The following is a 14,874-nucleotide window of genomic DNA, read 5'->3' on the forward strand; positions in this document are numbered from 1 at the left end:
GAGCCTGTGCTCCGCAACAGGAGAGGTCACAGCAGTGAGAGGCCCGCGTACCGCAAAAAAAAAAGAAGCATGAGTACTGAAACGGAGTCATGCATTGTGTAATTCTTAGAGTGAACAGTCAACCACCCAAGGATAACATGAAAATAAGAGTAACTGACTGGCTTCACAAAAGATAACGGCAGGACTTGATTGGATCCAAGTGGTTCACACAGCGTAGCTCAACCTAGATGTCAGAGCAGGGATATTTCAGTGGAAAAAGCACCAGTTCACTGGGCTCAGAACTGGGCTGGTTTTTCCCTTCAAGTGAGAGTAAGAGATGTCCTCACAACCTCAGGCCTTGCATTCCCACCTTAGAAATCCTACTGTAAGCAGCGTCAGCATTGCTATTCCAAATTGCCGGGTGTTTGCTGCCATTTGACCACACCATTCAGAGCTTTTTACTTCTCTCTGTGCACCCTTAAAACGTTAGGATTTGGGAGACTTCCCTGGTGGCTCAGTGGTTAGGAATCCGCCTGCCAATGCAGGGGGCACGGGTTTGATGTCTGGTCCGGGAAGATCCCACATGCCGCGGAGCAACTAAGCCTGTGCGCCACAACTACGGAGCCTGTGCTCTAGAGCCCACGAGCCACAACTACTGAAGCCCACGTGTCTAGAGCCCGTGCTCCGCAGCAAGAGAAGCCACCGCAGTGAGAAGCCCGCACACTGCAACAAAGAGTAGACCCCGCTCGCCGCAGCTAGAGAAAGCCCGCGCGCAGCAACGAGGACCCAACGCAGCCAAAAGATTTAATTAATTAATTTTAAAAGTTAGGATTTGGGAGCTCAACACTTTGGGAGAGAAGGTTTGGCAATTACTCGATTTCCCCTTTTGCTGGAGCACACTTTATATGTTTCGTCCTTCACAGATAGCTAGAACATTCGAGAAGTTAGAAAAGGAATTCATTCCAAATAACTGAAGGAGAGGTGTCTCTTTGTATCCCCCAGGGCACCCCCAGAAGTCACATGACAAGAAGACAGATGTGGAAATGTAGACAGAGAGAGCCTGTTCCCCTCATAATTGACCCCCAAAACCACCCAGATATGCACAGAAACAATCAAATAAAATTACAAACACAATCTAACGCTAGTTTACATGGTATCAGGCAATTCATTATTGACTGAAAAAAACCTTTCCTGCCACATAGTTGACTAACAGACTGGCTATTCTGGGGTCACATAAACAAGCACACCTGCTTGTACTTAACTGCCTGGCCTTACAGTTAGATGCAGTCTACTTACAGAAAAGCAAAAGCATCCGAAATCTTAACCTAAAGAACCACTGGGTCAGTTCAAAGTGACGATGCAGAGTCAGGAGGGGAAAAGCCAGTTTGGACGACTTTTTGTAAGGGAGTACATTTTAAACAGGAAAAAAATGAGCAAATGACTATCTATAAGCAAATTCCACTCTGGGGGATAAAACAGGAGAACGAGCGTGGGGCGGGATCCGATGGGGTACTTGGGGGCCCCGGGGGGCCAGGCCACCAAGATGTCTCTAAGGCACAGCGGGAGAGAAGAGCTATTTTCACAAAATGGCACCAAGTAAATACCTACTAAGTCTTTCAGATCCACATGTCATTCCTTTCTATTATGTGTCAAAACTTAGTTGTCCCATAATGAAACTCTGCTTCTTCAGATTTCCCCAAAACTGCTTTCTTTTATGAGCTCTGATTAACGCCTGCTCATTCTCTAATGACACGGGCAGTTGCTGCTGCCTGAAGCTTGCCCTCTGGTTTGGGCACATACAGGCCATGAAATGCTCCTTGCTAATTACCCCATGTCCGGCCATACCTCGGGGGACTTAGTTCTAGTGATTGGGATAGAAGATCTTCATAAGGAAAGGTGAACTCAAACTGGATTAATGGCAGAATTAAGGGAAGGAATATGTACATTACGAGAGCATCCCTGGGGGCAGTGGAAGGTAACTTCAAGAGATACATGTGGGATTTCACCTTTGTTTCTGACATGAGTGCACAAACCTGACAAGATGTGTAAAATAAGATCAGTGTGTTTAAGCATTCACTTGGCACTCATTTATTTGAGGCTATCCTACAGTGAACCAAGGACACACTGATTCATCCCCCCAACGGAGGCTTCGTAAACTTTCCCAATTAACTGGCCTTTGTGTTGCAAAAAATCACTTTAATTTAGGTGTTATAAATTGTCTTGGATACTGACAGCACTCCTATAAACCTTGCAGTCAGAACATTTACAGAAATTCCGGGCATTTCCTTTAAAGCAAATTCATTCAGGTCAAAAGTTGAGAAATCCAGAATCGTTATCATATTTTTGCAGTACAGAACATTGTGATGATCAATGGCACTAAAAATAGCCCAGAAAAAATTAGGAGTTCATAATCGGAAACAAGAAAAACAACAACCTTATCCGAAATAGCCAAATGTCCATTAACATCACTCACTTCCTTAGGAATTATTTTGACAATAGGAAATGGAATTTAATTTTTTTCCCTTTAATCCAAAACTGTATTTCCCCTCCCATGTGTCCTCTGGGAAAACCTTGCTTATAAATGAATCATTCCCAGATAACCAGCTTCTTGCTGACTGTTTCCATACAGCTCAACAAACACAGAGAAGCTCCTGAACTTGCTATTTCACGTTCCTGTCGCTTCAGTGGTGATGTCATGGAAAGACATAGACATGTTATTATTGCCCAGCTAGAGACCGTAAAGGAAAGTATGCTGCTGCCTCTAGGTTTTCATTTTCCAATGAAAATTATTTTCATTGCCCTAGCCGCTTAGACTGTGAAAAAGAAAAATGATTTAATTAGGAAAACAGTCATAATTTTGTAAGCTCATTCTTTCAACATAAAAATTACATGACAGCACAGCTTCATTGGGTTTGATCATTTATTTTCATCGGACCATTCTAGTACACATCAAGGTGCTGAAGAACAGCTCGAGGAAGTAAATTAAAAAAAAATAGGAAGCTGCTCCCCAGAAAGGAGTGTGGAGTCTTAAGAAGCTGAGAAAATGGGAAGAAATGCAAATAGCAAACTGAGAGAAGTGGCCTTCTCTTTTGTGAGTGCCTTTTTACCATCCAGGAGGGGAGGAAAGACAGCAACAGGCTCTGCACACCCAACAGATGGTGATGGAGATGATGAAGATGATGATGATAAAGAAAAAGAAGTAACTGTGCTCGTTTCAGCAGCACATATACTAAACCCAGAATGATACAGAGAAGGATGACATGCAAATTCATGAAGCATTCCATATTTTTTTGTAACTATGGGAGCTGAGAGATGTTAACTAAATATATTGTGGTGATCATTTTGTAATATATACCAATATCAAATCATTATGTTGTGTACCTTAAACCAACACAATGTTATATGACAATTAAATTTCTATAAAACTGTTTTTTTTAAAAAAAGGAGGGCTTCCCTGGTGGCGCAGTGGTTGAGAGTCCGCCTGCTGATGCGGGGGACACGGGTTCGTGCCCCAGTCCAGGAAGATCCCACATGCCGCGGAGCTGCTAGGCCCGTGAGCCATGGCCGCTGAGCCTGCGCGTCCGGAGCCTGTGCTCCGCAGCGTGTGAGGCCACAACAATGAGAGGCCCATGTACCAAAAAGAAAAAAATAAATAAAATAAATTAAAAAAAGGAGAAGAGTAGTAACGAAGCAGGAAGTAGAAGGCGGAGGAGAACTAACACTGTTCAGCATAGACTAGATCTAACGAAAGCGAAACATGATGGGGATGGTTAACTATACTTCCAGGACTTGTCTGTAGTCTGTTCTTGAGTGTGTGTGTGTGTGTGTGTGTGTGTGTGTGTGTGTGTGTGTGTGTGTGTGTGTGTGTGTACGCGCACGCATGCATGTTTGCATGCACCAGAAATTGAATCTAAGTCAGATTCCAGAACCTGGAAGATTTGTTTACTTGTCACCTCCTCAGAAATTCAAGGTGTGACTTCACGTTAAGCTCTGGAACTTCTCTACAAATATATCTAATAAAAATTCAGTGGAGAAAAATATTATGTTATTTAGAAGTCATAAAATCTGTGTGATTCCAATATAAAAGACACTAAGCTTCTTTTATTTCTTTTTTTTAAATTCCACCAGAAACAGCAAGCATTTCACCCATGGTCTTGGGAGACATTTGAAAATTCCGAACATCAAACCCTGACAGCATCTGTTGAGGACACTTTTACAAGTACATCCTATATTTAAAACAGGTTGAATTTTATCTAGTAAACTCACATAGCCAAGCCTCCTTCTTAATTCAATATCTTGCCAATAGGTCAAGAGAAATGTCAAGATGTCACTGGAAAAAGAAAGATGTCAGGCCATGCTCCCAAGACCTGGCCAAACAGCCTGAGAGAGAGGCGGTCGAAACTCAAGAGAAATTCCTACCCACTCAAGAGTTCTTCATAAGGATGAATCAAACGGAGGCTAAAACTTACCAGTATAGTCTTCTCAACTCTTTTAAGAGAAACTCCTAAATGGGAAACACAGTTCAGGACTTTGGTCCTTTTACTACACAAGGATGTGTTGTTATGGGGACAGCTTTGCAGGCTCTCTGGCAACCCTGGGTATAATTAAGGCCAGTGATCACAGAACAGCCAGAGGTGGTCTCCATGGAGACTAACAAACACACATTTCCACAGGCACAGCAACTGTTCTGAATCAATGACTCTTTATATAGGTTTAAAAACATTGTGAATGGTACATCAATTGCTTCCTTTGTTAGGGAATGCCTGATTAAAAACACGGTGAGAGAGCTGGTTCTCCTGCACCCTGAATTCTGAGCAGTGCCTAGATAGGCCGTTCCCAACTCAATTCATAACCTAGAACTAGTGAATACAAATGGAAAATCCAGACTCAGGAATCACTGGTTAATCTTGAGGAAGAATTAAACTAGTGGTCGACAGAGCCAAGGAGGGCCAGCCAGTTGCCGGCACTCACTATTCCAGGGCTGTCTAAATATTATTCAACCCTCTAGCAAGGTAGACATTATTATTATACTTGTTTACAGATGAGAAAATGAAGCACACACCTAGAAAGTGTGGCCGAGCTGGGACTCAGAGCTAGGTCAAAATTAAATCTTGGTCGGGATTTAAGTAACTTTACATAATGCTCTGTGTTTGCATAGCACTTTGTGGTCTATCTTCTTATACATTCTGCCTTTTTCTTGAAGCGTTGAGGAGTCAGGTTCTAGAATTTTCTCAGTTTGCAATATTTCACCCCTTGTTCCTTGCCTCCTTGCTCCACTTCTACACCCACCACACGCTCCAAGTTCAAAGACTCACGTGGGACCCCATGTCAGGAGGCTGCACCGGGCTTCCCTGGTGGCACAGTGGTTAGGAATCCGCCTGCCAGTGCAGGGGACACGGGTTTGAGCCCTGGTCCGGGAAGATCCCACGTGCCGCGGAGCAACTAAGCCCATGCGCCACAACTACTGAGCCTGCGCTCTACAGCCCACGAGCCACAACTATTGAAGCCCACACGCCACAACTACTGAAGCCCACGCACCTAGAGCCTGTGCTCTGCAACAAGAGAGTCCACCGCAATGTGAAGCCCACACACGGCAATGAAGAGTAGCCCCCGCTGGCCGCAACTAGAGAAAAGCCCACACACAGCAACGAAGACCCCACGCAGCCAAAAATAAAGAAATTAATTAATTAATTTTAAAAAGAGCTAAACCTATAAAACATATAGATAAGTCATAAAGTAAAACCTTACTGACCTTAGATTTAGCAAAGATTTCTCAAATACAACCAAAAAAAAGAAGGTTGCCCCGTCTTCCACCTGGACTGCATGCGCAGCTCTAGCCTAAGCAGCAACGGGAAGGGAAACCCCATTCCCTAAGCATGAACTGTGACTGTCCAAACTCTAAATAAGAACAGGGACAAACATTCCAATTAACCACATACGGCCTTTATACGTAATCTTCCATGAGAGAAGGGATTTGGTAATAGCGATGGAAGAAGGTCATATTGCTCAGTGGTTTCCTACTTTACTCTGATCGGTTCTATTAAAGACTTTTTAAATCTGGCACATGTTTCATTAAGTAGGCACTGACAGTTAATGATATGGTTCCCCGCAGATCATCATTATATATAATCCTACAACTGAATGTCAATGCCACCAGCGTTCAGTCCCAAGTATCAGATACAGTCAGCAGTGTCAGAGCTCGATCGAATCACAACGTTTTTGAACTATCTTTAGATCTTCTAGTCCAGACCCCTTGCTTTACGGATGAAAAAGCTGAGGACTAGAGGGGTTCGGTACATAGTGATCAAAGCCGAAGAGTCTTTCCTTCCCTGAAACCCCTGAAATCCGAGTTCCCCTGCCACGTGACTCAAGGAACAGCCTCCTTCCTATCTTCGCCCTTCCGCCAAGGCTCAGGATAAAGGCTTTTCATTTTCTCTAAAGTTAACCCCCCCACACTCTTTCCATTTCCCTTTGAAACTTATTCTCCCAATTTCCCCTCATTCTCTAGCATCGTGAAATCTCTGTATACAGGTGTCTTCCAGTTTCAAGCACACCCAAGTCCTTCTTTTCCTAGAACAGAAGTTGTCTTCGTTAGATCTACCCACGACCAATCACAATCTTCTATCCACTTTTTATGTATTCTTGAGTATTTCTGATCCAGCTTTTGCCCCACTCCGACCCCTGCCCTTTGCCTAAAACTGTTTCCTCAAAGGTCAGCAAAGTCCTTGCTCTAGTCTTTTCTCAGTCGGATCTCTTTGACCTCTTGGTGGCATTTTGCTTTACTCCTTAAAATTCTCCCTTAGACTTCCCCGCTCTGAACTCTCCTGATCCCCCTTCTACCTTCCGGCTATTACTTCTCTCTCCTGCTCATTATTGGTCCCTGGCATCTAAGTATCGCCCAAGCTAAGTTGTAAGCCTCTTCTCTGTTCTCCCCAAATTCTTTCACTCTCTCAGTGAGCTCATCAATTTACACATGTTCTTGATTTCAACTCCACCTTTCTACAGGCGAAGCCCAAATGGACATGCAGAGCTCCAAGCCCTTGCCTACATTTGACCCCATGTTTCCAACAAAAAAGAGCTCCATGTAGATGTTTTATCACCATACACATTTGTCTAAAATGTATATCACCAGCTTTCCTCCCCAAAGATGTTCTTTCACAATCACCCCCATTTCTGTCTGTAATGCCATGGATTTCCCATGTCTCTAGCTACAAACCTTGGAGCCATTTGTGACCTTCCATACCCATCATTCCTATGTCCAAACTATCCCCCCATCTGTTCTAAAATGATTTGTCTTTGTTATCTAATTCTTTTATCACATCACAGAACAATTATATGGTAAGTTGTGTACTTAAAATTTATTTTCCTTCTAATTGTAAGTCAAGTTTGACCTTTCACCTTTCTTCTTGCCATCACTACCTTGATTCACCTCCCTTCTGAATGGTTGGAAGTCATTTCCAATCTGTCTTAAGCACTGCCGCTATATTAACCTGCTTAAAACATTACCCTTGGTCAGTCTCATTCTGAGGTTCACAGTAGTCTCTGTGGCATGGCTTTTAGGGATACCTATAATCTGACTCTCCTATGCCCAGTTCTTCCCTTCCCCTCTACATTCTCCTCCTCCTCTAGCTAAATTTATTTCCTCCTGGTTCCCCACCTGCACATCCTTCTGTTTAACCTCTCTGCCTGTGAGTTTTTCACAGAATCCATATTCTCCTCTGGGCCAATGGAACATCTTTTTGAGTCACTTTCTAAATATACTGGCACCCAGTAGAGTCGCAATGACATGGGGGAAAGGCTGTATTGCTAAGGACAATTATGTTGTATTCCAAATGTCAGCACATTTTGATGTATAAGTGGTCCATTATGATTTGCAAATATTTTCTCCTAGACTGTGGCTTATCTTTTCATTTTCTTAATGGTGTCTTTTGAATTACAAAATATTTTAACTCAAATGCAGTCTAATTTATCAATTATTTTATGGCTCATGCTTTTGGTGTCATATCTAAGAACTCTTTGCTTAAACCAAGGTCATTAAGATTTTTTCCTGTGTTTTCTTCTAAGAGTATTCTGGTTTTAGCTCTAACATTTAGGTCTATGATCCATCTTGAATTAACAATGCAAGGCAAGGGTCTAACTACTTTTTTTCCCCAGCATACGGACTGTTACAGCCTCATTTGCTGAAGAGAAAACCCCTTCTCCATTGAACTGCCTAGGCACCTTTATCGAAAATCAATAGACCTTGGGACTTCCTTGGTGGCGCAGTGGTTAAGACTCCGTGCTCCCAATGCAGGGGCCTGGGTTTGGTCGCTGGTCAGGGAACTAGATCCCACACGCATGTTGCAACTAAGAGTTTGCATGCCGCAACTAAGAGTTTGCATGCCACAACTAAGGAGGCGGTGAGCCACAACTAAGACCCAGTGCAACCAAATAAATAAATAAAATAAAATCTTAAAAAAAATACATTGACACCCTTAAAAAGAAAAAAAGAAAATCAATAGACCTTAATGTCTACCCTTATGCCAATACCAAGATGTCTTGATTATTCTAGCTTTATAGTGAGTTCCAAATTATGTAGCTCAAGTCCTCCAACTTTGTTTTTCTTTTGTTTTGGCTACTGCATTTCCAAATAAATTTTAGGATCAGTTTGTGAATTTGTACAATTTAGGAAGAATTTCCATCTTAACAATATTGAGTCTCTCCATTTATTGAGATCTTCTTTAATTTCTCTCAGAAAGGTTTCATAGTTTTCAGTGTATAAATCTTACACCTCTTTGTTAAGTTCCTAAGTATTTTTTTCTTTTTGATGCTATTGTGAATGGAATTGTTTCCTTAATTTCATTTTTTTGCACATGACTGTTCATTATTAATACATAAAACTACAACTGATCTTGCACCCTGAGACCTTGAGAAATCATTTATTAGTTCAATTAGGGTTTTTATAGATTCCTTAGGATTTTCTATGTATAGGATAATGTCATCTGTGAGTACAAACAATTTTTTTTTCTTTATTGCACTGCCCGAAACCTCCAGGATAACGTTGAATAGAAGTGGTGAGAGTGAAATTGTTGTGTTGCTCCCAATCTTAGGGGGAAAGTATTCAGTTTCACCATTAAGTATAATGCTAGCTATAGGTTTTTCATAGATGTCTTTTATTAAACTGAGGAGGTTCTCTTCTGTTACTAGTTTGTTGAGAGTTTTTATCATGGATGGATGTTGGATTTTGTCAAATGATTTTTCTGTACCTATTGACATGATCATGTATTTCTGTTCTTTATTTTATTAATATCACATATTAATTTTCACATGTTAAACCAACTTTGCATTCCTGTGATAAATCTCATTTGATCATTGTGTATAGTCCTTCCTGTAGGTTGTCAAATTTGGTTTGCTAATGTTTTGTTAAAGATCTATGTTCATGAGGGATGCTGGTCTGTAGTTTTCTTACAATTTTTTGTCTGGCTTTAGTATCAGGGTAATTCACCTTACAGAATAAATTGGGAGTTATTCCCTCTTCCTCTATTTTCTAAAATAATTTGTAAAGAAAAAATATTTCTTCTCTAAATATGTGATAGAACTCATCAGTAATGCCAACTGGGCCTGGGCTTTTCTTTGTAGAAAGATTTTTAAATTACTACTTACATTTATTTACTTGTTATGAGCATATTCAGATTTTCCATTTATTCTTGAGTCAATTTTCCTATTTTGTGCCTTTGGGGAATTTGTCCATTTCATCTAAATCATCTATTTGCTGGCATAAAACTATACAATACTTTTAGTTTCTATAGGATAAGTGGTGATGTCCCTTCTTTCATTTCTAATTTTGATTATTTGTATCTTCTTATTTTCTTCATCAGTCTAGCTAGAGGTTTGTCAATTTTGTTGATTTTTCAAAGAACAAACATTGATTTTCTCTATTGCTTTTCTGTTTTCTATTTCATTACTTTCCACCTTGAACTTTATCATATCCTTCCTGCTGCTCATTTTGGGTTTATTTTGTTCCTATTTTTCTTGTTTCTTAAGGTGCAAGCTTAGGTTATTGATTTGAGACCTTTTTTCTTTTCTACCGCCTTCTGGCCTCTGTTGTATTTGATGAGAAGTCATCTGCTGATTGTCACTTTTTTTTTTCTTCTAACCTTCTTTCTTCTTCTTCTGGAATTCTTATTATACATTTGTTGATATTCTTGATGTCGTCCCACAGGTCTCTGAGCCTCTGTTCATATTTCTTCAATTTTTAAAAAGTCTTTGTTCTTTAGATTGAATAATTTCTTTTGTTCCACCTTCCAGTTCACTTATTCTTTCTTCTGCTCCCTCAAATATGTTGCTGGGTACCTCTAGAGAATTTTTCATTTCGGCTCAGTTACTGTACTTTTCAACTCCAGAATTTCCATTTGGTTCGTTTTTTAAAAATCATTTCTACCTCTTTGAGACTCTGTATTCATTGAGTCTTTCCTTTAATTCTTTAAACATGGTTTCCTTTAGCTGTCTGAACATATTTAAATAGCTGCTTTGCAGTCTTTTTCTGCTAAGTCCTACCTCTGAGGATAGACATTCAGACACAATTCCTATTGACTGCCTTTTTCCTGTGCATGGGTTATGCTTTCTTGTTTCTCTGAATGCCCTAATTTTCACTGAGTACTGGACATTTTAGATAGTATAGCAACTCTGGATTCTGACTTTTTCCCAGAGCATTTTCATTGGCATTGTTGTTTTGCTTGTTTAGTAATTTGCCTGGACTCAGTCTGTGAAGCCTGTCTCCCATATAAGGTATCATTGCTGCGGTCTTCACTCAATTTTTTTTCTTGCTTTTATTTTTAAGCCTGTCTTCCTAGGGATCATCCCCAGTCTGCATAGCTTAGTGTTCTGGCAAAGACTAGTCAAGAGCTTTTGCTCAAACACCTTAAGCCAGAAAGCTTTCTCTCTGCTTCTGACTCTGTATGTGGGCTGGGGAGCACATTCAAACTTTAGGATGTTTTCATGTCTGCCCCGGCTTTTCTTACGGCTGGTCTCTCACGTCTCCTCTGTGTGTGCACACAGGCTCTGTTGACCAGGGACGTGTACGTGTCTTGGGCATCCTCCATCTCTGTGCTGCTCATGCACATAGACTAAGGTAAATCTGGCATTTATGGAGAGCTAGCAAGCCCCTGATGGCTGTCTCACCTCCCAGAACTACCTGGTAAGTCCCCAGCTAGACCACTGGTCCATTGCTTGCCCCAAAGAGGTAAACTCAAGCTAGTGGAACTTCCTGTTCATTTACCACCTAGACGGCCCCTTTACCTGACAATACTCCAAAGAGGGTGAGCCCCTTCTGGAAGCAGCAGCAAGCCTGTTGGTTTACACAGCCTGCCCTGCTCTGGTTGAAAGAGAATACTTACAGAGATGGGGAGAAGGGAATGAGAGCAACCTAAAGCAAGAGCACCACTAACTCATGCTGTTCCTACCCGAAGTTTAGGAGTTTTCATGAACAAATGCCTCTCAGTTTGTTGTGTGCTTTTGGTCAATTTTTAGAGAGCTGAAATGGATATCTTTGACAGTCTTTTTCCAGCTTTCTAGTTGCTTCTGGGGGAGAGGATTTATCAACCTCGTCATTCTGTCATGCTCTAAGTCAGTATCACAGCCAATCTTTACATTTTTCTGGAATGTGAATCATTAATGCTATTAGAAAGTAGACAATGCAGGTGGAAACATCGCTGTGAAATCTTACTTTCAAATAAAAACGTTTGTTTTTGCTTTCTGGGGGAAAAAAATTCAGCCAACAAACATAAAGATGGCTAAAGGCACAAGTTTAAATGATTACTGTATTAGATTAAATTAATTAAGAAATCTCACTCAGTGGAAGCACACCTAGGGCACTGTAACTTGACTCCTTCACAGACTTTAGGGAAATGAAATGCTCCACTAGAAAGAGCTGGCCCCAAAGCATTAAGATCCTGCATCCCAGAGCTGATTTTTCTGCTCCTTCTTATTTTCCCACCTCTCTATCTTATGCTTCAACCATGGTCAATACGCGCTGGGCATTTTTATTAGTCCCTTTTTTGAATGGTCCATCAGAGTCCCCCTATCAGGCCATCTGTCTATTTTCCTTTTTCAATTTGCCTCTGATGGGCTGAGACCTTCTGGGCAAGTCACTGGAGCTCTGGACACCCTCACAGCTCCCAGGAAGGAAGATAAGAACTGCCCCATGCATCCGGGGGTCCAGTCTCTTCGAGCAAGAGAAGGCTTAGAGGTGTTTTGTTTTGTTTTGGCAAAACCTCTCTTTTTCAGATGGGAAAATTAAGGCTCTGGGAAATTAAGGGGCATACTCAGGTCACCTTCCAGGAATGTGATAGAGATCAGTATGTCATGCTGATAAAATACGCAGAAACCCTCAGAAATTGTTACCTGAACAAGCGAAGGATCAGGCTCAGGGCCAGGGACTAGAGATGACTCCGTGAAGACCAACCTGACTCTGAGAACACTGGACACAGGGCTCCTGAGATGGATTCTTCCCACCCCTCCCCTGTCTCTTACCTTAGCAAAGAAAATCCAGGCTGCACACTGCCCTGGGGTCATAAGGCTTTTTAGCTTCACTGTGCTGACCATGAGAAAGAATCCTAAAAATCCACTGGAAGGAGAAAATATACTTTTGTTAGTGAGACTTGCCTTCCTATAGCCAGTAGCTAACTACTTCCTGTTACAAAAATTAGTCGATATTTAGTTATTACACCACCCCTATCTCATCTCTGTTTTCTAGTGATCTCTGGATAAAAATAACCAAAATTTAAAAACCCATGAAGCTCTACTATGCTAAGGAGCTATGAAGAGATCATTGCCCTGGAGGCAGGGAGTGGGTATAGAAATTTGGGAGATCTCTGGCTAAATCATGAAAGAAAGAAAAAAAATCTGGAGGACAGTATCGCCTGCTTCCTCCTATATTACTTCTGGAGCTGGGTGCTTGCCAAGGTAGAGCTTCATCTTTTTTTTCAAGCAGAACAAACTGTTAGGAAAAGACTTCCAAAGAAACACTCGCCGTATGAAGTCAGAGGGTCTGGACTGGCCCCTTGGTTCAAGGTAAGAACCTAAAGGGGAGGGCTGCATAACAGAAGTCCCCCAAAGCAGGGTGACCTACACAGACGCTATACTTTGGGAATGATGTGTGAAAGAGCCCTCACCTCCCAAGGGAGCCTGAGGCTGGACAGCACGTCGGGGGGCCATCCGGAGGTTTGGAGCTCTACGTACCTCCTCCTTTGTAGCTCCAGGGTGTCGGATGCCAGACTGCCATCTGACCTCTATTATAGGTGCTGGGGCATGGCTCCCACCCAGATCATGAGCCCTGAGAGGGAGGGGCCCAATCTTGGGCTTCTCCATATTCCCCAACAGAGCCAAATAAGGTGCCCTGACCATAGCATGTATTACATAAATGTTTGGCAGGTGTACTTGGAAGCAGGTTGAATTGACTTAAACGCACCTAAGGCCAAATTTCACAGAAATGTGCGCCTTCATTTCATTAGATTCGATTAGGTCACAGCCACATTCTTGGGGCAGGACCAGGGACAGGGATTAGGTTTCCTCTCTCTATATTTCAGCCTGTTTGGCCTAACTACCCACAAAGTTTGCACAGGTCTGCACTTGCAGTCATGGGAGCCTTGGCCGCGCTGATTAAGGCGTTGAGTCACCCTCACAAGGAGCCCCTGTGGGGAACCAGGAAGCTGGAAATCAAGTGACCCGGGATTCTATTCCTGGCTGTGCTCACCGACCCTCGTAACCTTGACCAAATCCCCATTTTTTTCCCTTGTTTTCTTGCCCCAGGTTCGGTTCTGTGGCCTTAAAGCAGGAATAAGCACAGCGCTCTTCATCCTATTTTATGGAAATCAGAGATTTTCAGAACAGAAAGGTTCCCCAGCCCCAAGTCTCACTTTATTAACAAGCAAACGGGGTCACAGGCGTAATTAGAGCCCAGGTTTCCTGGCTCTTCCGAAACTCTCCACGGCCCTGCAGACCTCAGCGTGGAAATGTGCTCTCGACCAGAGAGATGGAGTGAGAAGCTCTGGGTGCCAAGGTCGCGAGGCTGGTAGAGAACAGTGAGGTAGCCGGCCCTCCGGGGCTCCTCTTGGTGGTGTCCACCCCCTGCATCCCCAACAGGTGCCTGTCCCATCCCCCATACCTCGGTCCCCTTTGCGCTTCTCCTGTCCTCTCCATCCCTGGCCAGAGGAGGGCACAGTTCCACGCTGACCCTTGCCCTCAGCACAGACTCTGCTAGGATCGAGCGACCCTGGCTTGTGACCAACACGCTCCTGAAAGCGTCCATGACTCTTTCCCATCACCTGACTTGCATGTCGGTGAATCATTTCTAAATGACTCACGGGTCCCTCCCTCAACTCCCTCATCTGTGTCTTCCACTTCCAGCTTGTCTACCCCTTGCTGTGGAGGCAGGTCTTAAGAGCACTGGGCAGACCCCAGGAGTGAAGGAGCCTGGGGCTCCGTATTCATGGGGTCTCCAGGCCACGGCTACCACTGACCCCTCAGGCCTCCACGACCCCTCCTGAGCTCCCCCAGGACCTCTGAAGGTGACAGCTCTTAGTCTGAGATACAGTTATGGGGGAGTCATGAGATGATGTGGGGAAAAGCGCCACGTTCTTAAAAGAGGGTAAGCCAGAGGTAGAATGTAATAGAGAGTTAAACCAATTCAGATAAAGATTTCCAAATCTTTCAAATTAAAAAAAAAAAAACCCTGAGTTTTCATGTTGGATTAGAAAAACTTGCAGATTAAAAGGGGCAGAAATGGAGGCAGAAGGTCACCCTACAGGGACTTCCCTGCCGGTCCAGCGGTTAAGACTCTGCACTTCCATTGCAGGAGGCACAAGTTCGATCCCTGGTCGGGGAACTAAGATCCTGCGAGCCGCGCGGCGTGGCCAA

General features: G+C 42.9%; 1 protein-coding gene across 8 annotated transcripts in view; it reads right to left on the minus strand.

Moving 5' to 3' along the window:
• Positions 1-14,874, minus strand: part of TMEM241 (transmembrane protein 241) — a 107,956-nt gene that overhangs the window by 31,136 nt on the left and 61,946 nt on the right. For all 8 annotated transcript variants that reach the window (XM_019930527.3, XM_073790587.1, XM_019930524.3 and 5 more), the window contains one exon: positions 12,490-12,583. In XM_019930527.3, the coding sequence (XP_019786086.2) occupies positions 12,490-12,583 (94 nt within the window). The remainder of the gene's footprint in view (positions 1-12,489; positions 12,584-14,874) is intronic.

This window comes from Tursiops truncatus, chromosome 13 (assembly GCF_011762595.2).
Source record: "Tursiops truncatus isolate mTurTru1 chromosome 13, mTurTru1.mat.Y, whole genome shotgun sequence".
NCBI classification, from domain to species: domain Eukaryota; kingdom Metazoa; phylum Chordata; class Mammalia; order Artiodactyla; family Delphinidae; genus Tursiops; species Tursiops truncatus.